We start from the raw sequence: 22,537 nt of genomic DNA on the forward strand, positions 1-22,537 counted from the left end.
TTTCCTGACAGTGTTTGTGTCCACATTGACAAAGCAGGCTAATGATTGATTGATGTCATCGTCGGTGGGCAGAGGCGATATCAGACTGTTGGTCTCATTTCTCTTTTGCAGAGAGAGTTTGTCTGTGCATTTGTTTTCTACCGTAAAGACGTTTCACTTTCCTCTCTGAGTCTTTGTGTCAGGATGATGTCCGCTGGAGTTTCTATTTTCCTGCTGTTTCTTCTTGTCATTAACTCAGAATCGGTGAGTGAACTCAGTCATGCTGTCTTTCAGACTCCCTCTTTAAACTCAGGTGTGGGTCTCAGGTGATACATGGAAAGGTGTAGTATTGTATTATTGTACAGAAGTTAAGTTTGGTGAACGTTAAACAGAATGCATATTTTGTTCCAAAATTCAGTATAATTTACGTTAAACTATCTTTTTTGGTTGTTCTTTGTCTGTTGTTTTTTTTTGTCACTGCATTGAAAACCACTTTGTAACATAGTTGAGATCATCAATGTCACTTGTCCTTCACCTACCAATGAAAATTGAGAAGGGGCGGGACTTTTGATACTAGCTTTGTCAACAACAATGGCAGAGGAGAAATTTTCCCAAATAAAATCCAATATAAAACACATTAATCGTTTTAAAACAGGAATAATGATCAATACGGAGAGAAGCAAAAAGTGCTGTGAGCCACCTTGCGTAACCTAGCAACAGTAAGCGCTATTGACAAGTGCTCTTAAATTTCAGACGTGATCACTCCTAGCGTAAAAGAAGCCATTAGTGGACACAGGCCCCAACAGAGCAAACCAACATTTTTCTCAAGGACTAATCTGTTTGGCTTTAAAAAACAATAAAATCTTGAGATAATACACATTTAAATAATTAGATTCAAACCATGTAATCAACTGTTTTTCTTAACCAAACAAAGAAACTAGCTGGAAAATAAGCTGCTAGCTTAGTTTGTAGAACATTTAACGAATCAGGGATGTCCCTAGTTTAATAATTTCGAGGTTGGTTAAAAGGAAATTTAAAATCTGACTTAACAGGTTTTTCCCACATGCACCCCTCCCCTGACACTTTATTGACTTCTGTGGGACATAACATGATGAGTCAGCTGGATCATTTGGTTTTCTGACAGTGTTTGTGTCCACATTGACAAAGCAGGCTAATGATTGATTGATGTCATCATCAGTGGGCAGAGGCAATATCAGGCTGACGGTCTCATTGCTCTTTTGCAGAGAGTTTGTCTGTGCATTTGTTTTCTACCGTAAAGACGTTTCACTTTCCTCTCTGAGTCTTTGTGTTTGTCAGGATGACGTCTGCTGGCGTTTCTATTTTCCTGCTGTTTCTTCTTGTCATTAACTCAGAATCGAACCCCCAAATGTAGAAATGAGAAACAACCCACTCTACCTCCAGATTCTAAGTTGTTCATTGGTCAAACATTTGAGAAGATGATGGATGAAATTAGTCATGTGATTATCTTAAAATGCTGAAATGAGAATAGCAAACCAACCCCTAAGGTCTTGGCTGAGGACTGAGGACAGTTAACTTGCCAGGACTTTAAGATATTGTTACTGAGGAGTCCACGATGGCCAAATATAAAGGCTAATGACTAAATAATTAGATTTGATTGATAACAAGATGACTCAATAAATGCTTTAATTTGACTGTTGTCATAATGTTGTCATAATTTAATGTCTGTACTTTTACTTTTACAGAGATATAAACATATGAATCATCTGCGTAACAATTTATCGGCAAAAAGTCAGATTTGTGTTCATTTTGATTTAACTTTATCACATTTAAATTGCTCCTGCAGAAGACACAAGGCAATTATCAGGATAATGACCGTAAACCTACAGACAAGCAAATTCAGCAGATCCAGAGTATGCTACTGAAACCACAGTTACCAACCCAACGCCCCACACCTTTAGCAACCAGTCCTGCCCCTACAGCATCTAAGGTAGCAATGCCAGATGAGTTCCTGGGTCCACCTGAGTGTCTGGATAAGAAGTAAGTCTATTTGGATTCTTTGGGACTTCCTAAAGGGCGCAAAATCTCAATCCTGCCTTGGACATTTGGCTGAGGTCAGGAAACAGGCTACTTTTTAGGAGATTTGACCTACTGTCTCTCAAACAGCAAATAGGTTCGGATTATGCCCAGCGTCCACCTAGGGTTTTTTTCTGAGCCGAAAAGCGCTGACTGTGCGCTCAGGAGCGTTTGCATGAAGCATTTGTGCACTGAGAAGAAAAGCACTGCACGTCCAACTCAACAGTCTGTTGACCACGGCTGCTGTATGACCGCCACTGCTCCGTTACTCTTTACTGCATGTTTTATATTTGAGATCGGTTATTTCTTGATCAGACACGGAGTGAGAAGGATGTGGGTACAAGACTCGATCTATAGGCGACAAAACTATGCGGAATATCATATATTTGAAAAAGAGCGCCCTTTTCTCCTGGCGGCCGCCTGCTCCTGCAAATGCTCTCATCTCTTTGAAAACAATCAAAAAAGGTCGCTGGCACTCAGAAAAAAACACTAGGTGCACACAGGGCTTTAAACGGTGAACTGTGTTGACATGGTGACTACAGGAATACCTTCCAAGATGGCATACCCAAAAGAAAATTTGGCAAGGGAAGTCAAACTTTCCAAAGCCAAAAGTATGAATTTATTTTTGTTTGATTACAGAGTATAGATTACGTGACATTTATCTGTCGTTGTTTTCAACTGTTCTCAGGTTAACTCGGGCATCTTGTAACCTGGTGTTCTGTCGTCCATGGGAGCGTTGCATTGATGGACATTGCTCCTGTAAACCGCCCTACTTGTGTCCGGTTGATGATAGGGAGCCAGTTTGTGGGAAAGACAACAGAAGCTACCGATCGTACTGTCAGGTAACCGTCCAATGGAGCTGCGCATATTTAGCAGTCCGAACTGGTTAAAAAACAGGATTGTGAAGTTTTCTTGGCTGCTTATAAGTTTCTCAAACATGCTTGACCTGCTTAGTTGTCATCTGTATCTATTGGCAAGATTAAGAACCATTCAACAGGATCGGAAACAGACTCTAAATTGAATCTTAAAATCTCAATGATTCTCGTTACAGACCCTTAAGACCAGGATGATTTTAATAACCCAGCCCTCTCCGGGCGGTATTATCTATAAATGTAACTGCATGGAATGAAGGTTTGTCAGTAAGGCAACACATTTTCTCTTACCTGTTTTCCAGGCTATGGCGCTCACGTGTCGGACCAAGAAACCTGCCATGTCCCACTTTGGGAAACATTGCGGAGGTTCGCAGATTCTTGAAGTGCCTTGTTGTATGTTTGGTGTTACTGTTTTACTACTTCTGGTTCTTCATGTCTCTTTCTCTCTGTCTCACCACAGCGAGCTATCAAAAGTTTGAAAGTTCGATTCACCCAGAAACAGGAGTGATAGAAGTTTCCATTCCTAACACAAAAGAAGAAGGAAGTGATGGAGAGAAGTCACTGGTTTGTAAGAAGATTTGGAACATGGCTGCTGCTAACGTAGCCTGCAGGGAGCATGGCTTTCCACTGTGAGAGTTTATAGATTTATATGAGGCTTGTTCTCGCTGGTGCTCAGGGGCTCAAAAAGTTTCACATTCTTCCTCTAAGTGTTTCTGTTTGTGTTTCTACAGCGGGGCAGTGACTGCTGGTGATGTGTCATACGAGTCCTTGATAACTCCCGGGGAGGAAAAGCAGTTCCCAGAGAAATGTGCTAGCATCCGCTGCCAAGGTTATGAGAGCTCCTTAGCCGAGTGTTTAATCTACAACACGGTGAATATTGGCAAAAGGAATGTTTCCACGACAACCTGTTATGGGGCTTCACAGGCAGCGAATGGTCAGTATGTTTTTGGATTCTGTCCTGTTCCTTCACTCGGTACGTTTCCATGCACAGTGAAGGCGAGCTACGGTTTGAGCTGGATCGGGCAGTTTAATATGAATACCGTCTACCGGCACGAGGGGAAAACGTTTTTACGTCTGCCGCTGCTATGCTAGGTGCTGCTATGCTAGGTGCTGCTATGCTAGGTGCTGATATGCCCGCTCTCAGCATACCAAACAATCAGTTCTGGATTTTCCTTTCCTCACCATGTCCATACCTGCTCCTTGGGTTCTTATGACTTTCTGCCAAACATTCATGAAGTTTTACTCGCCGGTCAACGAGAAGCGCGCTCAGAACGACTAGTCCAGTTTAGGTCTGCTGGGGTCGTAACCATGCAAGCAAAGACTTTGAGATGTTCAACTTACTTTTTCACATAGTCTGTACGCGCCGTGGCCAGTAAAAGCCGCACACTACAACACCGTGCACTGCCAAATTAATAAATGCTCCTGCTTCCACATCGCACGCCGCAGTCCGTCTCTTACCAGCAGCTATTCTCTGATCCGTTTTCGAATATGCTCCAATTATATTTTACGACGGAGCTGGCTGCATGCACACGTCAAGCTGGACAGAATAGGACGACCCGGACAGGAAGTCATACAAGGAAACAGAATGAACAACAAATCATCCTCAGAGAGGCGTGTTACATGTTGTTAGCACGATGTTCTCTTTATTCCCGCGTGATCTTGTAGTTCTCTGTGATCTCATGAACCCACCAGTACAGCTGCAGAAATGGACCCAGAGGGTTAGGGCGCGCGTTGCCTGATGGAGCAAAACCGTGGCGCTGACGGAATGCTCTCGGAATATGTGGAAATTGACAGATAGTATGATCTCAGTCCGGTTCTAGTCGGACAAACAGAATAAATGAACATTTCTGATTGATGCCTTTAGCCTGTCCATCATGAGAAGTTGTTTCTGACCTTTGACCTTGAGTCCTGTTAAATTTGTTTCAGAGGCGGAGTGTGACTTCAGATGTGCAAACACAAAGTGTGTGTCTCTGAACCAGACATGTGATGGCGTGGACGACTGTGGCGACCGCAGTGACGAGATGTGCTGCAAAAGTAAATCAAAGTTAAACACACCAATACTTCTGGTTACTCTTCACGGCGTGTCTTTGACTTGACTGATTTCTTGTGTTGATGTTTTCATGTCAGAATGCAGGAACAGAAGCTTCCGCTGTAAGACGGGCGTGTGTGTGCATAGAGAGGCCCTCCGTGACGGACAGATTGACTGCCTGGATGGCGAGGATGAATCGCTCAAGCACACTATTGAAAGCAGTGAGAAACAGAGACACTCCAACATAAATGTTTAAATATTTCAGCCCACCATTGTTCACCTTGGTTTGAAGATCTTGTTCTGTCATATCAGCATTCATTATGTGTGTTAGGTAACCACTTGTTACAGTTTTAGGAATAGGATAACAGCAGTTGTTTGCTCTGTCGGCCATTTTGTTTTTGTTCTTTAAAGGTAGAGTCAGTATCCTGTTTCCTTCAAAATAAAATACAGTCTTCTCCTAAAGTAAAGCTGCTCCATTGTCCCTTCTGGGCCTCCATACATGTGTGGTGGTGACTGTGTCTGCAGAGGCTCTGTCCTCTGACTGGATTTAACTGTTCTGCTTTGTTCTGGTTGACTCGGGACGTTTCTGGGCGGAGCTGGTGTGTGCAGCAAAGAAGAGAAAATATAATCACAGTGAGGTGAAACGCAGAGCGGATAAAGCTCGTTCTAAAACGAGGTTGAACCTTGTGTTGTCTTTTACCCACATGTGGCTCTTTGGGAATGTGATGAAGAGCGATCATTTCTGTTAGACAGGCAGGTCCACAACACCGGTGGTTAGCTTGTTAGCTTGTTAGCTAGCTTGCTAAATGATCGGCTTTCCCATCACAACAACTCTCAGGTAGCCTGCAGTGTAGGTACAAGCACTAAACGTACACGCTAAAGTCCTGCAGTGGGCGTGTGCTTCTGGTGGCGATGAGCTCTGGAGGAGGGGCCAGTTTGGATGTTGTTGTTCTCTAGCTTAGGTCCAATCACACCAATGACTTAAAGGGATACTTCACCCATTAGCATTAATCTTTGTATCATTAGAAACCTGGTAGTATTTTTGAATGGTCGTGCATCCCGCCCTCATTTTCCCCTGAGATGTGAAATATTTGCAGTTCTGAGTCTGAACAGGAGCTTCCAGTGACGCAAAATGATGATTTTGATGATGATGAACGCTAGTTCCTCATATTTTTGACCACTGAAGCTACAGACCAATCACAGATCAGTGAGTGGGAACTCACTCCCAGAATCGAAACGTTAAATTTATTTCACATTTCTACGACATATATGACCCAATGTCAATACAGATTCATGTTTCAACGGGTGAAGTATCCCTTTAAGAGTTTAGTGCAACTTGTTGTCCAACTATGAACATATTGTGGAGCGTCATTTGTTAGTTCTGTCAGTTTAAAACTATCCGTCAGTGATTTTACTCTATAAAATAGATATTTTTTCCAACAGGTCCGAAGGTTGATAAACGACTCAACAACACAGGTACGTCTGTAACTGAAGCGTTGCAGTGTGTTGATCCCTTTGAATGATAGTTGTGTTGGTGATAAGGATGTTTGTTGTTTCCTCGTTTCAGAGTATCATTCTCCAAAGGAAGGTACGTAACCAACACAGCAATCATTACAATAATGTGTCATCAGGTGTCCCGACGTTCAGGGTCAATGGAGGGACCGTTTTAGTCCTCACATATGTCTGGAGAAGTCGGGTGTGCACATAATAGGGTAGTCATGTGTCAGTGCTGCAGTCTAGTAAACCAAAAGTCAAGTTACAGCCAACGGGTCCAGGACTCAGCGTTTCCCGAACATCACCAAATATCATCACAGCTGGGTATGAATGTTTAGGAACTCTTTGTGTCCAGAAATAAAGGTCAGCAGGAAGCATATGGAGACCAGGTTGTATTGTGGGATCCCCAATGCGACCACGGTGGACGATCTGGAAGCAGAGGAGCGAGGACGGAGCAGCCGAGTCAAGAGAGTGGTGGGTGGAGTCCCAGCAAACCCGGTCAGTAAACACACAAGTTCCTTCATGTTAAAGGATCCTGAACGTTACATTGAAACATACCCTCGTGTGTCCGTCTGCAGACTCAGATCCAGTGGCAGGTTGCTCTGGAGGAAAGAGGGAAGATTGATTGTGGGGGCGCTTATATTGGAGGATGCTGGGTAATCACCGCTGCTCACTGCGTCAGGTAAGGATCTGTGAATGTTGATACAGCAGGAAAGTAGACTACTATGTGCACCTGAGATACGCATCGACTTCTGACCAATCCTGTTGGGAAGGCTTCCCAGACAAACCAACAGAAGTTCAGTTCATCTAACACTTAACTCCTGAAGGTTCACCTCACTCGACTCATTGAGACAACCAATCAGTGACCCCTCTTTGTTGGTGATGCATTATCTGATGTTCATGCTCTCAGTTTAATAGTCTCTCACCTCTCTTTACGTCAGGCCCAACCCGTCTGCATTCAAAGTGAAGTTTTCTCTCTGGAAGAAGTCTCGCGCTCAGGACACGACCGACATCGTTCCCGTCGAGGAGATTCACATCCACCCAATGTATCCGTCCATTTATCTAAACCTTTACCCTGCAGAGCACGACATTAATACATGAAGTGAATGTTGACTGAATGGTAACAGAGTGAATGTCCTGCAGGTACAACGCCAGCACGTACCAGAATGACATCGCTCTGGTGCAGCTGCAGAAGCTTCCCTTCAGAGAGGAGTGTCTGGTGGATAACCCGGCCATCAGCGCCGTCTGTGTTCCTTGGACAACACACCTGTTCCAGCCCAACCACACCTGCAGCATCTCCGGGTGGGGACGGACCGCAGGTAACAAAGTAGAGATTAACGGAGGGAAATAAATCGTTTTTAAATGTGAGAACTGAAATCTAAATGTTTGTTTTGACAGACGGCCGAGCAGCTCAGTTTTTGTTGTGGGCCAACGTGTCCCTCATCGATGACTGTCAGGGATTTTACAAAGATCGCTTCAAACCAGGCATGATGTGTGCAGGTGGGTTTGCACACACACACACACACACACACACACACACACACAAACTAGCTGATTTACACACACCGTGCAGGTGCTCATTTGTGTGTGTGTGTTCAGGTGATCTGGACGGCAGTGTGGACTCGTGTCAGGGGGACAGTGGGGGTCCTCTGGTCTGTAAGGATGAACTCGGGGTGTCTTACCTCTGGGGCATCGTGAGCTGGGGGGAAAGGTGTGGGCAGCCCGGTTTCCCCGGTGTTTATACACAGGTAACACGTGTTCATACACATCTTATCATCAGTTCAGTTTGAGTCACATTTTCATGAGCCTGATGACACTGTAGCTTCAGTGTTTAACCATAGGTGAAATCTGTAGTTCAATAAGAAGTACTCTAACCACCACATGGCAACCTGTGTGTGGGGGGAAGACACAGCTCTCTACAATATTTAGAATTTAGACTGCAGTACCCATTTTGAACACTAGGGGTCAGAGCTACATACTGCTCCTTTAAATATAAACTATGTCACAATTAAAAATGTAACATCACTTCTGGTTTGCAGGTGGCTCATTACTTTGAATGGATCAGACTTCACACCGGCTGGCCTGCAGTCACCAGGTTTAACTCCTGATGAACACATTGATCACATCTCAAATTAATCAAATTACACCTAGAAAACATGTTTTCAGAATATTAAATCTAGTAAATCTGTCTAATCCATTCTTGCAGCTGATGGTACGTTTTTTTTACCTGTTGTCACTTAATAAAGGTTAACACGCCCACAATGTGTCTGGATGTGTGATATATCAGGAGGGGGAAGCAGAATACGACTTTTAAAAATGTGATTTAAAGCTTTAAACTGCTGGCAAAACTGAAGAGGCATGAGCGGGTCCACACGGAGGAGAAACTGTACCAGTGTGATTTGTGTCCCGAACGCTTTGGACTGCAGAGGTCACTGGCAGATCACAGGATTACCCACTTAGGAGAGAAACCCCACAAGTGTACACTGTGCCCTAAATCCTTCAGCAACAGAAACAACAGGGGAGAAACCGCACAGCTGCTCACACTGTGACAAACGCTTCCGCTGCTGCAGCATCTCATCAACCACGAGCGCAGTCACACCGGAGAGAAACCAGACAAATGTGAACAATGTGAGAAAGCTTATAGTGACCCAGCAGGTCTGAGAAAACACCAGTTATCGCATGTGGAGAAACCACCTCGCTGCTCCCTGTGCAGGCAGGACTTTGAAGACCTCACTGAGCTGACCAGTCACAAGTGTGACAAGACTGCAGAGAGACCGTACCGCTGCTCACATTGTGGGAAGTGCTTTCCTCAAGCAGTGAGCCTGAGGAACCATCAGCTGAACCACACTGGGGAGAAACCTTACGAGTGCAAAGAGTGCGGGAAACTAGTCAACAACAAAAGCAACCTCAACAAACACATCCGCCTTCACACAGGCCTGAAGCCCTTTGAGTGTAACGTCTGTATGAGCAGCTTCAGTCTCCTGCATCACCTCACCACCCACAGATTAACCCACCGCATAGAGACCCCCTAACCCACAGCACAGAGACCCCCTAACCCTAACCCACCACACAGAGACCCCCTAACCCACAGCACAGAGACCCCCTAACCCTAACCCACCACACAGAGACCCCCTAACCCACAGCACAGAGACCCCCTAACCCTAACCCACCACACAGAGACCCCCTAACCCTAACCCACAGCACAGAGACCCCCTAACCCTAACCCACCACACAGAGACCCCCTAACCCTAACCCACAGAACAGAGATCCCCTAACCCACAGCACAGAGACCCCCTAACCCTAACCCACCACACAGAGACCCCCTAACCCTAACCCACCACACAGAGACCCCCTAACCCACAGCACAGAGACCCCCTAACCCTAACCCACCACACAGAGACCCCCTAACCCTAACCCACAGCACAGAGACCCCCTAACCCTAACCCACAGAACAGAGATCCCCTAACCCACAGCACAGAGACCCCCTAACCCTAACCCACCACACAGAGACCCCCTAACCCTAACCCACCACACAGAGACCCCCTAACCCTAACCCACAGCACAGAGACCCCCTAACCCTAACCCACAGAACAGAGACCCCCTAACCCTAACCCACAGCACAGAGACCCCCTAACCCTAACCCACAGAACAGAGACCGTGTGGGGGTGCTTTAAAAGCACCTACCTTCTCTGGTCCAAACAAATAGTAAATGGACTTGAGCTTATATCGCGCTTTTCTAGTCTTCCGACTACTTAAAGCTCTTTCACACCGCCTGTCACACACACACATTCACACCCTTTTACACACTGATGGTAGTGGTCGCTATGTAGTATCATCCATCAGAAGTAACTAATCCCATTCATACACCGCCACAGAAGCAATTCAGGGTTACGTGTCTTCCCCAAGGACACATCGGACATGTTGCTCAGCTGGGGATGCTCAGCGAAGCATAGACTCTACCATCCAGAGCATTCAGGAGCAGAATGTAAAGTTAGAAGGAGGACATACTGGCTGCTGCATTGTTGTCAGAGAAGCCAGCACTTCAACATAGCATGTTTCCTTAATGATCAGAGAGTAAGATACCTTTATCATCTCACTCTCTACACAGCTCACTGACCTTTAATGTGAACAGTAACGTGTTGGTGTTGTTGTTTAAAGACTCAAACAGACCCAGATTTGTCTTCTCTACATATTAAATCTACAGTTCTTTCCCTTCATGATGAAAATAATGAATCATGATCTGAGCAGAGAGGACTTTATTCGTGTTCTTCCTCCGTCTCTGCTGCGTCGTCTGCTGCAGAAACACAAAGCTTCTGTTTCTGCAGCACGGAGCATCAATGAACCACAGAGTGGGACAGGAAGTCAGAAACATTACAACATCTTGTTTAATTTCAGAAAAAAATACTTTGATTGGACCTTCTGTGTGTTTATATCCAGTTTTATACATTCATCGTATTAACTCGTGCTGTCCAGAGTGAATCTGTAAAGTTACGGCGAGGATTCCTTTGAATTCTTTTGTCTCGGCACTCCAGCTGACGGCGGCGCTCTCCGTGCTGCAGACGGAGGACGCCGCTGGTGGGTGACGGGCGAGAAGGAGCCGTAACGGAGCAGACACGCAGTGCACACTGGAGGAAGTTCAGGGTCACAGAAGTGAAATGATCTGCTAATGATTTGAATAATAACATCCAGGAGTAAGAGAGATGTTAAAGACTTTCACAGAGGTGTAAAAACTCTTTAATGAACACGTCAACAAAACGACGAGGCTCATTCGTCACGTGTCTCCAGCTGTTCTTCAGCGTTAAAAATCTGATTTCATGATTTTCTGTCTTCAAGCAGGAACATTTGTTTTTTGACTTCCTGGTTAATACAGAAACTTCTCAGTGCGGTTGTGATGTTTCTGACAGGTGACAGTCATACCTCTGTTCCAACAGCAGGGGGCGACGCTCGTCCTCAGACAGACATCAGGACCAGCTGAAGAGTTCCTGAACGAACTTTGACCTCATGACTAAAGAAGAAATCAAATGTTTTTATTAAAGTGAAAATGATTAAAGTCACAAAAGGAGAGAAAGCTGAAGCCTCTCTGCAGTCCCTCTGAATCGTCACAGGAACATTTTATTTTGTAATTTAAACATCAAACTAGAGAATGAGGAGTTAAACAGGACGACACATCAACAGACGACTCTCAGTGATTCATTATTTCAGGACTCCTCATGTTGACTCTCCGTGCTGTTAGTCACTGTTTGCTCTCAGAGAGCACACCGGGTCAAGCACCAGTAACCTCCTGGATCAGTAAAGTGGGGTGGTCAGTTTGTTCAGTGCGGGGGTTCAGCAAAGATACACACAGTACGACAAACAGCCTCCGATCGATCAGCACAAACACGAGTAACCTCCAGAGGCTTTAAATGGTCAGACGGCCGATCAGACATCATTTAGGAAGCAGCCGTCACTCCGCTTCAAACATCGTTCAGAGAGCAGCCGTCACTCACAGGATACCAAGATGGAGCGCCTCGTCTGTCTCGCTTTGATTTGTGTGGCATCGACTCTGGTGAGACTCAAACTTTAAATATTTTAAAACGAGCTGAGATAACGATGGAATGAGGGGACCATGATTCAGACAGTTTTATAACAAAGCTAACTTTACTCTGAATATTCATTCAGCTCTCTGTAATGTTTAGACTGCAGTACCCATTTTAAACACTAGGTGTGAGTTAAAGATTGCTCCTTTAAGGGTGAGACCCTTACCTAACCCTAACCCTTCATTCTGAGAACACATTCAGTCTCTGTATCACAGTTCTGACTTTAAGAAACCTGCAGGGTAAACTCAGGGCTTAAAAACAAACTGATAAATCAGAGGATTCAGAGTGACTGAACTTTGGTTTAGACGCTGTTCCTCAAACTGAAGACAACTAAAAACACATGAACTTAGAATCCTAAATCTTTTTCTGGGGTTTTCTTAAACTGATGAGAACATTTGATTGAAACGTTCTGACTTCTTCTTTATGGGCGTGCAGGCAGAAATCATTGTGGACCCCAGAGGAGCTCGTCTAGTGGAGCCCGGCACCAGAGATGAGAAATGTGCCTCTCAGAGGGAGTGGCCTTTCTGCTCAGATGACGAATGGGTACGGCTTGTTTCCTGTTCTGTTAGTGCTTCCTCATTCTGCTGACATGAACCCTCAGGTGCTCAAATAAATCATCCATGAATTATTTCTCCAACAGTGGTCAGAACAGCTTAAAGGGAGACTGTGTTTAAATCAGAGGACAGAGATATGTGAAGTGTGTCCCTGACAGGCTCAGGTTGTTGTTCTGACAACAGAAAGGATCCCTGCAGAGAGAGACCTGATGAGTCTGAGGGAGTAGAGAGTATCTGATCTCCCCCGGCCTTAACAGTGTTTTCTCTTGTTGTGTAATACACACATACCAAACCTTTAAAACATTGGAACGTGTCCTGCAGGGTTCAAAGACTGTCGGTCGGGGGTCTTTGAAGGAAGTGATTTCAGGAGTCAAACATAGTCTGACCACACGAGTCTGAACCTTTCTTTGACAGAATCAAGAACTTTAAGACACTTTGGACCTGTTGTGTTTGAAGGATCACATGAAAGCCTCACATCCGGTTTCCTGATCTACTAATCAGTAGATATATTATTATATTCATAATAATCTGTAGGTCATTCAAACTTCAAGCATATGTAATGCAGAACAGGAAAGAGTTTTAAGATCACTGAATTCCTCCTTAAGAACAACTTTGAAGAGCGTATTTAAATATCTGTAATCCAGTTTGTTTTCAGGAGCTTTAGGGAAAGAAGACGCTTCTGATCTTTCTCCCCTCGTGTCTCAGGGTTTTAAATGTCCGTCCGGCTGCAGGATTCAGGGTCTGATGGATAAATCTGACCACAACCTGCTGAAGAAGATCGAGAAGATCCGCAGCCTCCTGGAACAAAACAAGGCCAAACACCGTTCTGCAGACACGGCGTCCAAACAGACCTATGACTACCTGAAGGACAAGCTTATCATCGACTCCGGTTAGTTTAACCATCTCAAATGTTTCAGTTGGACTCTGCTGACATTTACAAATCAATGTTCATGGAGTATATCAAATGAAGCTTCTGTTGTGGATTCTTTGACATGTTTCTAAATCAAGAAGGTGTCAACATCAGATAAAACCTCCTTCCTGTTTTCCACCAGGTAACGATAACAACTACTACAACCTGGCCCAGAGTCTGCGTCAGAGAATCACAGACATGAAGATCAAGATCGACAGACAGCTGAGTATCCTGGCCGCCCTGAAAGACCGCGTCAAAGACCAGGTGGTGGAGATGCAGCGGCTGGAGGTACGGAGGCACAGCACTTCACAAAGTCATATCAGCAAGGGGGGCCAAGAGGTTTATACCACAGTTAGAAAATCAAACTAACTCATTAACAACAAGAGAGAGTGCTTTCAGATGGGGCCCCTTTAGGGAGGTTTCCCACTGTGCACATTTTGAGCCACTGCTTTGGTTTAAGTTTGTGAGCCCTCAGGGGGCTACTGGTCCAGGGCCCTGAGCGGTTGCCTGCTTGTCTGTTGAGCAGCGCCTCTGAGTTTAGCTAAAGTTTGCCAGGGTCCCCCCGGTGTGGCCCTCGTTATCTGGGCACCCCCGATGTGGCCCTCTTTATCTGGCACCCCCGATGTGGCCCTCTTTATCTGGGTCCCCCCGATGTGGCCCTCTTCATCTGGGTCCCCCCGATGTGGCCCTCTTTATCTGGGTCCCCCCGATGTGGCCCTCTTCATCTGGGTCCCCCCGGTGTGGCCCTCTTCATCTGGGTCCCCCCGATGTGGCCCTCTTTATCTGGGTCCCCCCGATGTGGACCTCTTTATCTGGGTCCCCCCGATGTGGCCCTCTTCATCTGGGTCCCCCTGATGTGGCCCTCTTCATCTGGCACCCCCGATGTGGCCCTCTTTATCTGGGTCCCCCCGATGTGGCCCTCTTCATCTGGGTCCATGTTTCCCAGATGTTTGTTCAGTGTCAGGCTCAGGTCAACAATAGATTTCATGACTTTCTCCACTTCTGCTTACGTTCAGATCTTTTGTCCAGTTGGTGAATAAACGCACATTAATCTATTCCACCTATTTCCAACTCTTCGTCCTGTCTGTTAGGTGGACATTGATATTAAGCTCCGTTCCTGCAAAGGATCCTGTGCAGGCTACTCTGAGTACCAGGTGGACAAGGAGAGCTACGAGGCTCTGGAAAAGCAGGTAAGAAACTAATGGACATGAACTTTAGACTGAAGGGAACCTACGTCCAGATTCTCTTCCTGTGTTAAAAAAGTAACCTTAGAAACCTGAAAGCATTCAGTGTTTCCCCAAGGAGAACAACCAACAGCAAAGCTGGTTAGAGGTCTCAGACATTCTCATAGAACTGTAGTTACATCCAGTAACCAAACACAGTGCTCTGTAACAGAGTTTAAGTTTGCAGCTACAGACGACAGCAGGTGAAACATTTCTGATTGTTGTCAGCTATAACCACCAGCTGATACCTGATGACAGACACAAAGTGTAAAGTAAGGAAAGTTCAAAGCAAGGAACTGTTGTAGAACTAGAGCCGTGAAGACGTATGCACTTCTCACCAGATGACCTCAACCCGCTGACAAAGTTACATAGTGCTAAAAACAGGCGAGCGGGGCGCTCTGAGAGAGACGCCATTCTCCCTGTTGGAGGTTATTGTTCTGTTAGATCGGAACGACTGAAGGAGGAGGAGTTACAGAGTGTTGCTTTAACAATTTGTTTTTTGCGTTTACTATTCCATACCTGGTTGATAAAGATTGTCAAGGACCTAGAGCAGAACCAACTTTTTCCTTTTAATGTTTTTCCAGGTCAGCCAGTTGGACAACCAGACACCTAAGGAGTCTGTTGGGACGCTGTACGTGATGAAGAGCAAGCCACTGCAGGACGTCTTAGTGGACAGCATCTACAAGTCCAAGGATGTTGCCGGGCAGCAGAAAGAAAACCTGTTCCCTGAGGTGAGGGGCATTTTTCTGGGTTTGACACCTTTAACACTAAAAGTCCCATCAAAAGGTTTGCGTAGTCATACAGGTATGGTGTTTGCACACAACTCCCCCGAGAGTCACAGCCTTCAAGTCCCACATCAACACAACACGTAGCTAACGGAAAGCTAGCTCTCCAATTTCTCTGCACATCCAAAAAATCTCACAGACTTTATCTGATGATGGTACAGTGAAAGAAAACAAAAAAAACCCACCAATGATTTCACTCACTAAAGACAAACCAATTTAACATCTTGTTTTTCTTTCTCAGGTGCAGGCAGTCCAGTTGATCCTATCGCAGGAAGGCTCCAGCACATCCCCAGCAACCATCTCAAAAGTCTCAGGTACTTCCCTCTCTCCATCTACATCCTCATCATCGGCCTCCTCATCCACATCAGCTAAATCCACCACTGAGTTTGGAGTTGATTTATTTGGTGTAGGTGGCAGCTATCCAAGCACAAGTCACACATCCACATCCAGCTCAACCATCACATGCACCAGGCGAACCAAGACCACTGTTGTCCACACAAAGGACGGCCCAGTGGAAAGGGTGGAGCATGTGATGGAGGGAGGGCCAGAGTGCCAGTCAATGGCAGCCCTGAGTGATGGAGGGATGGACTCCCTCTTTCCAGGTTTCAGCCAACCATCATCCTCCTCCTCCTCCTCCTCCTCCTCCTCCTCCTCCTCCTCCTCGTCAACCAGCAACTTCCAGTCTGGTGGTGCCAAGGGCAGCATCATGGGAGATTCCAAAGGATCACATGGGAATACGTTTGACATGGCGGGGTTTGATTTGGGCGGGTTCATGATGGGCAATGGAGAAGATGACGTCCCTGATTTTCAAGCTCGGAGTGTGAAGAACACCCGTGTCGAGCGCCAAGCTGATTATACAGGACAAGGTACCAAAACATCAGAACAGGAGTAACATCTCTAAGGCTAGAATGGTGCATTCAGCTAGACAGCATAGCTTTAGCATTAGCTAGCTCATTAGCTAGCCTTATGTACAAAAAAAAGAAGTGAACAAATAAATAATGTTATTTTAGATTCTGTTGTTTTACATTCCCATGTGGTGTGAAGTCAGTCATTTTGATGTTCTTTGAGTCACTGTGTAATCTAAGAAATTGAATCAAATTAAACTAAAGAACCTTTTGAAGCGTAGGTTGAATCAAGTGTCGATGAAAATGACTCGTCATTTGTTAGTTCTGTCAGTTTAAAACCATCCGCCAGTGATTTTACTCTATAAAATATGTCTTTTTCCAACAGATCCAGTGGTTGATAAAAGACTCAACAACACAGGTACGTCTGTAACTGAAGCGTTGCAGTGTGTTGATCCCTTTGAATGATAGTTGTGTTGGTGATAAGGATGTTTGTTGTTTCCTCGTTTCAGAGTATCATTCTCCAAAGGAAGGTACGTAACCAACACAGCAATCATTTCAATAATGTATCATCAGGTATCCCGACGTTCAGGGTCAATGGAGGGACCGTTTTAGTCCTCACATATGTCTGGAGAAGTCGGGTGTGCACATAATAGGGTAGTCATGTGTCAGTGCTGCAGTCTAGTAAACCAAAAGTCAAGTTACAGCCAACGGGTCCAGGACTCAGCGTTTCCCGAACATCACCAAATATCATCACAGCTGGGTATGAATGTTTAGGAACTCTTTGTGTCCAGAAATAAAGGTCAGCAGGAAGCATATGGAGACCAGGTTGCATTGTGGGATCCCCAATGCAACCCCGGTGGACGATCTGGAAGCGGAGGAGCGAGGACGGAGCAGCCGAGTCAAGAGAGTGGTGGGTGGAGTCCCAGCAAACCCGGTCAGTAAACACACCTGTTAGATCAACACCGTGTCTTGCTAGCGGCGGCATCATTTCCTGTGTCAGTTCCTTCATGTTAAAGGATCCTGAACGTTACATTGAAACATACCCTCGTGTGTCCGTCTGCAGACTCAGATCCAGTGGCAGGTTGCTCTGGAGGAAAGAGGGAAGATTGATTGTGGGGGCGCTTATATCGGAGGATGCTGGGTAATCACCGCTGCTCACTGCGTCAGGTAAGGATCTGTGAATGTTGATACAGCAGGAAAGTAGACTACTATGTGCACCTGAGATACGCATCGACTTCTGACCAATCCTGTTGGGAAAGCTTCCCAGACAAACCAACAGAAGTTCAGTTCATCTAACACTTAACTCCTGAAGGTTCACCTCACTCGACTCATTGAGACAACCAATCAGTGACCCCTCTTTGTTGGTGATGCATTATCTGATGTTCATGCTCTCAGTTTAATAGTCTCTCACCTCTCTTTACGTCAGGCCCAACCCGTCTGCATTCAAAGTGAAGTTTTCTCTCTGGAAGAAGTCTCGCGTTCAGGACACGACCGACATCATTCCCGTCGAGGAGATTCACATCCACCCAATGTATCCGTCCATTTATCTAAACCTTTACCCTGCAGAGCACGGCATTAATACATGAAGTGAATGTTGACTGAATGGTAACAGAGTGAATGTCCTGCAGGTACAACGCCAGCACGTACCAGAACAACATCGCTCTGGTGCAGCTGCAGAAGCTTCCCTTCAGTGAGGAGTGTCTGATGGATAACCCGGCCGTCAGCGCCGTCTGTGTTCCCTGGACAACACACCTGTTCCAGCCCAACCACACCTGCAGCATCTCCGGGTGGGGACGGACCGCAGGTGACAAAGTAGAGATTAACGGAGGGAAATAAATCGTTTTTAAATGTGAGAACTGAAATCTAAATGTTTGTTTTGACAGACGGCCGAGCAGCTCAGGTTTTACAGTGGGCCAACGTGTCCCTCATCGATGACTGTCAGGGATTTTACAAAGATCGCTTCAAACCGGGCATGATGTGTGCAGGTGGGTTTGCACACACACACACACACACACACACACACACACACACACACACACACACACACACACATGCTACGTGCTACGTACTACGGGTGAGCGTATTGCATCATTTCCTGTTCTACGCTGCTTTTGTTCTGTGTTGTTCAGTGCTGATCGTTAGAGCTAAAAGCTTAATTGTTATTTTTGCCTAGTTTCTTGCGACTGTTGTTTCCAACACCCTGTACGTTCAGACAAACAGAAGTAATCCAAAAGCACTCTTTCTCTCTAGCGACAAACCCTTATTTTAGCTACCTACTCTTAGCCTAGCTTAGCAGTTAGCTTTATTTATAATGGCTTCTTTTTCTGTCTCTCCCTCTCCTGCTCTCTCCTGCTCTACGTGTCAGATGTTAAGTTACTCCTCATCCTCCTTTAGTGATAATGATGCATGTAAGAAATGTAGTTTATTTTTAGCTTTGGAGGCGAGGGTGTCTGAGTTAGAGAGACGGCTCCGCACCATTGAGTCAGAGTCATCGTATGCAGCAGTAGTTAGCCAGCCACCTGTAGCCGGTGCGGGCCGACATAGCTTGGCTTCCTCCCCGGTAGCTCCCGAGCAGCCGGGAGGCGGTGGCTGGGTTACTGTCAGAGGAAAGCATAGTCGAAAATCGAAGCACACGGTTCCCCACCAACCACTTCACGTTTCAAACAAATTTTCCCCACTCAGCGACACACAGAGAATAAAACTCTGATTATTGGAGACTCCATCGTCCGAAACCTGAAGCTAGCGAAGTCAGCGAGCATAGTTAGGTGTATACCTGGGGCCAGAGCGGGCGGCATCACATCTCATTTAAAGTTGCTGACAAAGACTAAAGGTAGATTTGATACAATCATAATTCATGTCGGTACTAATGACTCCCGACTACGCCAGTCGGAAGTCACTGAGGTTAATGTGGAGTCGGTGTGTACTAAGACGATGTCGGACTCCGTAGTGTTCTCTGGACCCTTCCCAAATCAGACCAGTGATGACATGTATAGCCGCATGTCATCACTCAACCGCTGGCTGTCGAGCTGGTGTCCAGCACACGATGTGGGCTTCATAGATAACTGGCAGTCTTTTTGGGGAAAACCTGGTCTGCTAGCTAGAGACGGCATCCATCCCACTTTGGACGGTGCAGCTCTATTATCTAGAAACATAGCAGAGGTTATTAGTCCAAAACCTTGACAACAACAACAGAGTTCAGACCAGGAGGCAGAGCTGCAGTCTTACACGCTTCTCTGTGCCTCCCTTAGATCTGTCTCCCAGTCACTATAGCTGTAATTCTGAATCGAACTGTAGTTATACTATAGGTACTGTGTCTGTCCCCCGGCCCAGACCCGTTTTTATAAGTCATCCAAACGTAGAAAAAAAAGGCGTAAATCGTCAAAATCTCATTAGAATCAAAACTACGAATACGATTTTGCTAAAAAATCAGAAGATTCACTGCAGATTTTTGAACATTAGATCCTTAGCATCCAAATCTCTTTTAGTGAATGATCTGATATCAGATCAGCATATTGATTTATTTGTTTGACTGAAACTTGGCTGTGTCGAGATGAATATGTTAGTTTAAATGAATCCACTCCTGGGGTGCGCGTCCCATGTATTGAGACTCTCGTATCGAGCGGTAGGCCCGGGTTCGCTTCCACCCATGGCCCCTTTCCGCATGTCATTCCCCACTCTCTCTCCCTGGTTTCCGACTTTATCCACTGTCCTCCCTCTGCATTAAAGGCACGAAAAGCCCAAAATAAATCTTTAAAAAAAAAAATTATCCACTTCTCCCAGTCATTTTAGTACTCATATACCTCGAGACACCGGACAAGGTGGTGGAGTAGCAGCTATTTTTAATTCTAGTCTTCTAGTTAACCCTCGACCAAAGCTGAATTTTTCTTCTTTTGAAAGCCTTGTTCTTAGTTTTTCACATCCAGTCTCAAGAACCTTTCAGCCAGTTCTAGTTGTTGTAGTTTACCGTCCTCCTGGCCCATATTCTGAGTTTCTATCTGAATTTGCAGAATTTTTATCAAATGTAGTCCTTAGCAGTGATAGAATAATTGTTGTAGGTGACTTCAATATCCATGTGGATGTTGATAATGATAGCCTTAGCACAGCTTTCATGTCACTATTAGACTCTACTGGTTTCACCCAGGGTGTAAACGAACCTACTCATCGTTTTAAACACACCCTGGATCTTGTTTTAGCTTATGGCATTGAAATCCAAAACCTTACAGTTTTCCTAGAAACTCCTCTTCTATCAGACCATTTCCTTATTACTTTCGACTTTGTCCTACCAGAATTATCTCTGCTTTATAAAAATGTGCTCTCGAGAAGTTTTTCGGATAGTGCTGTGGCTAGATTTAAGGAAGCTATTTTGGCTGCTTTTGATTCAGTACCGTGTTTCAACCCAGTTGGAAACTCTTATGATAGCTTTAGTCCCTCTCAGCTAGATCAGTTTGTTGATAGTGCAGTGGATTCGCTGAGAGTTACTCTTGATTCGATTGCTCCCCTAAAACAGAAGGTTATCAAACGACAGAGAGTGGCTCCATGGTTCAACTCAAACCCGTACTTTATAACAAACGTCGCAAAATTTTGAAAGAATATGGTGCTTGACCAAAACGGTAGAATCTCGTTTATTCTGGCAGGATAGTCATAGAAAATATATGAAGGCTGTACGTCACGCTCGAGCTGCCTACTACTCCTTTCTAATCGAGGAAAACTAAAGCAATCCTAGATACCTTTTCAGCACTGTAGCCAGGCTGACAGAGAGTCATGGCTCCATTGAGCTTTGTATTCCTCTAGCCCTCACCAGTAATGACTTCCTGAGCTTTTTCAATAACAAAATTCTCGACATCAGAGACAAAAATTGGTAACCTCCTGCCCTTACCTGGTGCAGATACATCTGATACGGCAGAGACAGTTCCAGGACCTGATATTAATCTAGACTGTTTTTCTCCAATCGACCTTTCAGAGCTAAATTCAATTATTTCTGCATCGAAACTGCATCGAAACCGTCAACCTGTTTTTTAGACCCAATCCCAACCAAGCTGTTTAAGGAAGTCTTTCCCTTAGTTAGCAACTCTATATTAGATATGATCAATTTGTCTTTACTGGCAGGCTATGTACCACAGTCATTTAAAGTAGCAGTAATCAAACCTCTACTTAAAAAGCCTACTCTAGATTCAGGAACTCTAGCTAACTACAGGCCTATATCCAACCTTCCTTTTATCTCAAAGATCCTGGAGAAGGTGGTAGCTAAACAGCTGTGTGACTTTCTCCATGACAACAGTTTATTTGAGGAATTTCAGTCAGGATTTAGAGTCCACCATAGTACATGTTAATGATAAGTCCTCTATGCACACTAAAGTTAGCCATGGAGTGCCACAAGGTTGAGTGCTTGGACCAATTCTCTTTACATTATATATGCTTCCTCTGGGAAATATTATGAGGAAACACTCCATACAGTTTCATTGTTATGCAGATGATGCTCAGCTTTATGTATCAATGAAGCCCGATGGCACCAGCCAGTTATGTCAGCTAGAAACGTGCCTTAAGGACGTTAGGACCTGGATGACCAGAAATATTTTGCTACTTAACTCAGACAAGACTGAAGTTATTGTGCTAGGCCCTAAGAACCTCAGAGAGACTTTTTCTAGTGATTTGACTGTCCTTAGTGACATCAGCCTGGCATCTAGCACCACTGTTAGGAATCTTGGAGTTCTGTTTCATCAAGATATGTCTTTTAGCTCTCACATCAGACAAGTTTCAAGAACAGCATATTTTCACCTTCGTAATATATCCAAGATCAGGAATATCCTGTCGCAAAATGATGCAGAAAAACTAGTTCATGCATTTGTTACCTCCAGATTGGATTATTGTAATATTCTTTTGTCAGGGTGCTCTGGCAAGTCTCTAAAGACTCTTCAACTAGTCCAGAACGCTGCAGCTTGTGTACTGACTAGAACTAGGAAAAGGGACCACATCAGACCACGTCTTTTACCTGCTTTTTGTAACATAACAATGAGTAAGGTCTTTTTACCTGCTCTTTTGTAATGTTAATAGACAAAGAGTAAGGTATTTTACCTGCTTTTTGTAAAGTGTCTCGAGATAACACTTGTTATGAGTTGACGCTATACAAATAAAAATTGATTGATTGATTGATAAACAAGCTGATTTACACACACAGTGCAGGTGCTCATTTATGTGTGTGTGTTTTCAGGTAATCT

General features: G+C 44.9%; 1 protein-coding gene across 1 annotated transcript in view; it reads left to right on the forward strand.

Annotated features, from left to right (window-relative positions):
* Window positions 1-84: 84 nt before the first annotated feature.
* Window positions 85-22,537, forward strand: part of cfi (complement factor I) — a 23,147-nt gene continuing 694 nt past the window's right edge. The window contains exons 1-35 of the mRNA XM_065950878.1: window positions 85-243; window positions 1,805-1,998; window positions 2,723-2,876; window positions 3,209-3,272; window positions 3,367-3,535; window positions 3,638-3,840; window positions 4,833-4,940; window positions 5,034-5,156; window positions 6,379-6,411; window positions 6,503-6,523; window positions 6,785-6,927; window positions 7,008-7,111; window positions 7,371-7,475; window positions 7,573-7,748; window positions 7,828-7,929; window positions 8,029-8,177; window positions 8,469-8,525; window positions 8,636-8,641; window positions 9,000-9,390; window positions 10,962-11,028; window positions 11,818-11,974; window positions 12,441-12,548; window positions 13,265-13,448; window positions 13,612-13,757; window positions 14,561-14,659; window positions 15,277-15,423; window positions 15,719-16,343; window positions 16,708-16,740; window positions 16,832-16,852; window positions 17,114-17,256; window positions 17,386-17,489; window positions 17,749-17,853; window positions 17,951-18,126; window positions 18,206-18,307; window positions 22,531-22,537. The exon at window positions 22,531-22,537 is cut by the window's right edge and continues 142 nt beyond it. Coding sequence (XP_065806950.1) covers window positions 184-243; window positions 1,805-1,998; window positions 2,723-2,876; window positions 3,209-3,272; window positions 3,367-3,535; window positions 3,638-3,840; window positions 4,833-4,940; window positions 5,034-5,156; window positions 6,379-6,411; window positions 6,503-6,523; window positions 6,785-6,927; window positions 7,008-7,111; window positions 7,371-7,475; window positions 7,573-7,748; window positions 7,828-7,929; window positions 8,029-8,177; window positions 8,469-8,525; window positions 8,636-8,641; window positions 9,000-9,390; window positions 10,962-11,028; window positions 11,818-11,974; window positions 12,441-12,548; window positions 13,265-13,448; window positions 13,612-13,757; window positions 14,561-14,659; window positions 15,277-15,423; window positions 15,719-16,343; window positions 16,708-16,740; window positions 16,832-16,852; window positions 17,114-17,256; window positions 17,386-17,489; window positions 17,749-17,853; window positions 17,951-18,126; window positions 18,206-18,307; window positions 22,531-22,537 — 4,586 coding nt within the window. The 5' untranslated portion in view covers window positions 85-183. The remainder of the gene's footprint in view (window positions 244-1,804; window positions 1,999-2,722; window positions 2,877-3,208; window positions 3,273-3,366; window positions 3,536-3,637; window positions 3,841-4,832; window positions 4,941-5,033; window positions 5,157-6,378; window positions 6,412-6,502; window positions 6,524-6,784; window positions 6,928-7,007; window positions 7,112-7,370; window positions 7,476-7,572; window positions 7,749-7,827; window positions 7,930-8,028; window positions 8,178-8,468; window positions 8,526-8,635; window positions 8,642-8,999; window positions 9,391-10,961; window positions 11,029-11,817; window positions 11,975-12,440; window positions 12,549-13,264; window positions 13,449-13,611; window positions 13,758-14,560; window positions 14,660-15,276; window positions 15,424-15,718; window positions 16,344-16,707; window positions 16,741-16,831; window positions 16,853-17,113; window positions 17,257-17,385; window positions 17,490-17,748; window positions 17,854-17,950; window positions 18,127-18,205; window positions 18,308-22,530) is intronic.

The sequence above is a fragment of the Labrus bergylta genome, chromosome 22 (genome assembly GCF_963930695.1).
Source record: "Labrus bergylta chromosome 22, fLabBer1.1, whole genome shotgun sequence".
NCBI classification, from domain to species: domain Eukaryota; kingdom Metazoa; phylum Chordata; class Actinopteri; order Labriformes; family Labridae; genus Labrus; species Labrus bergylta.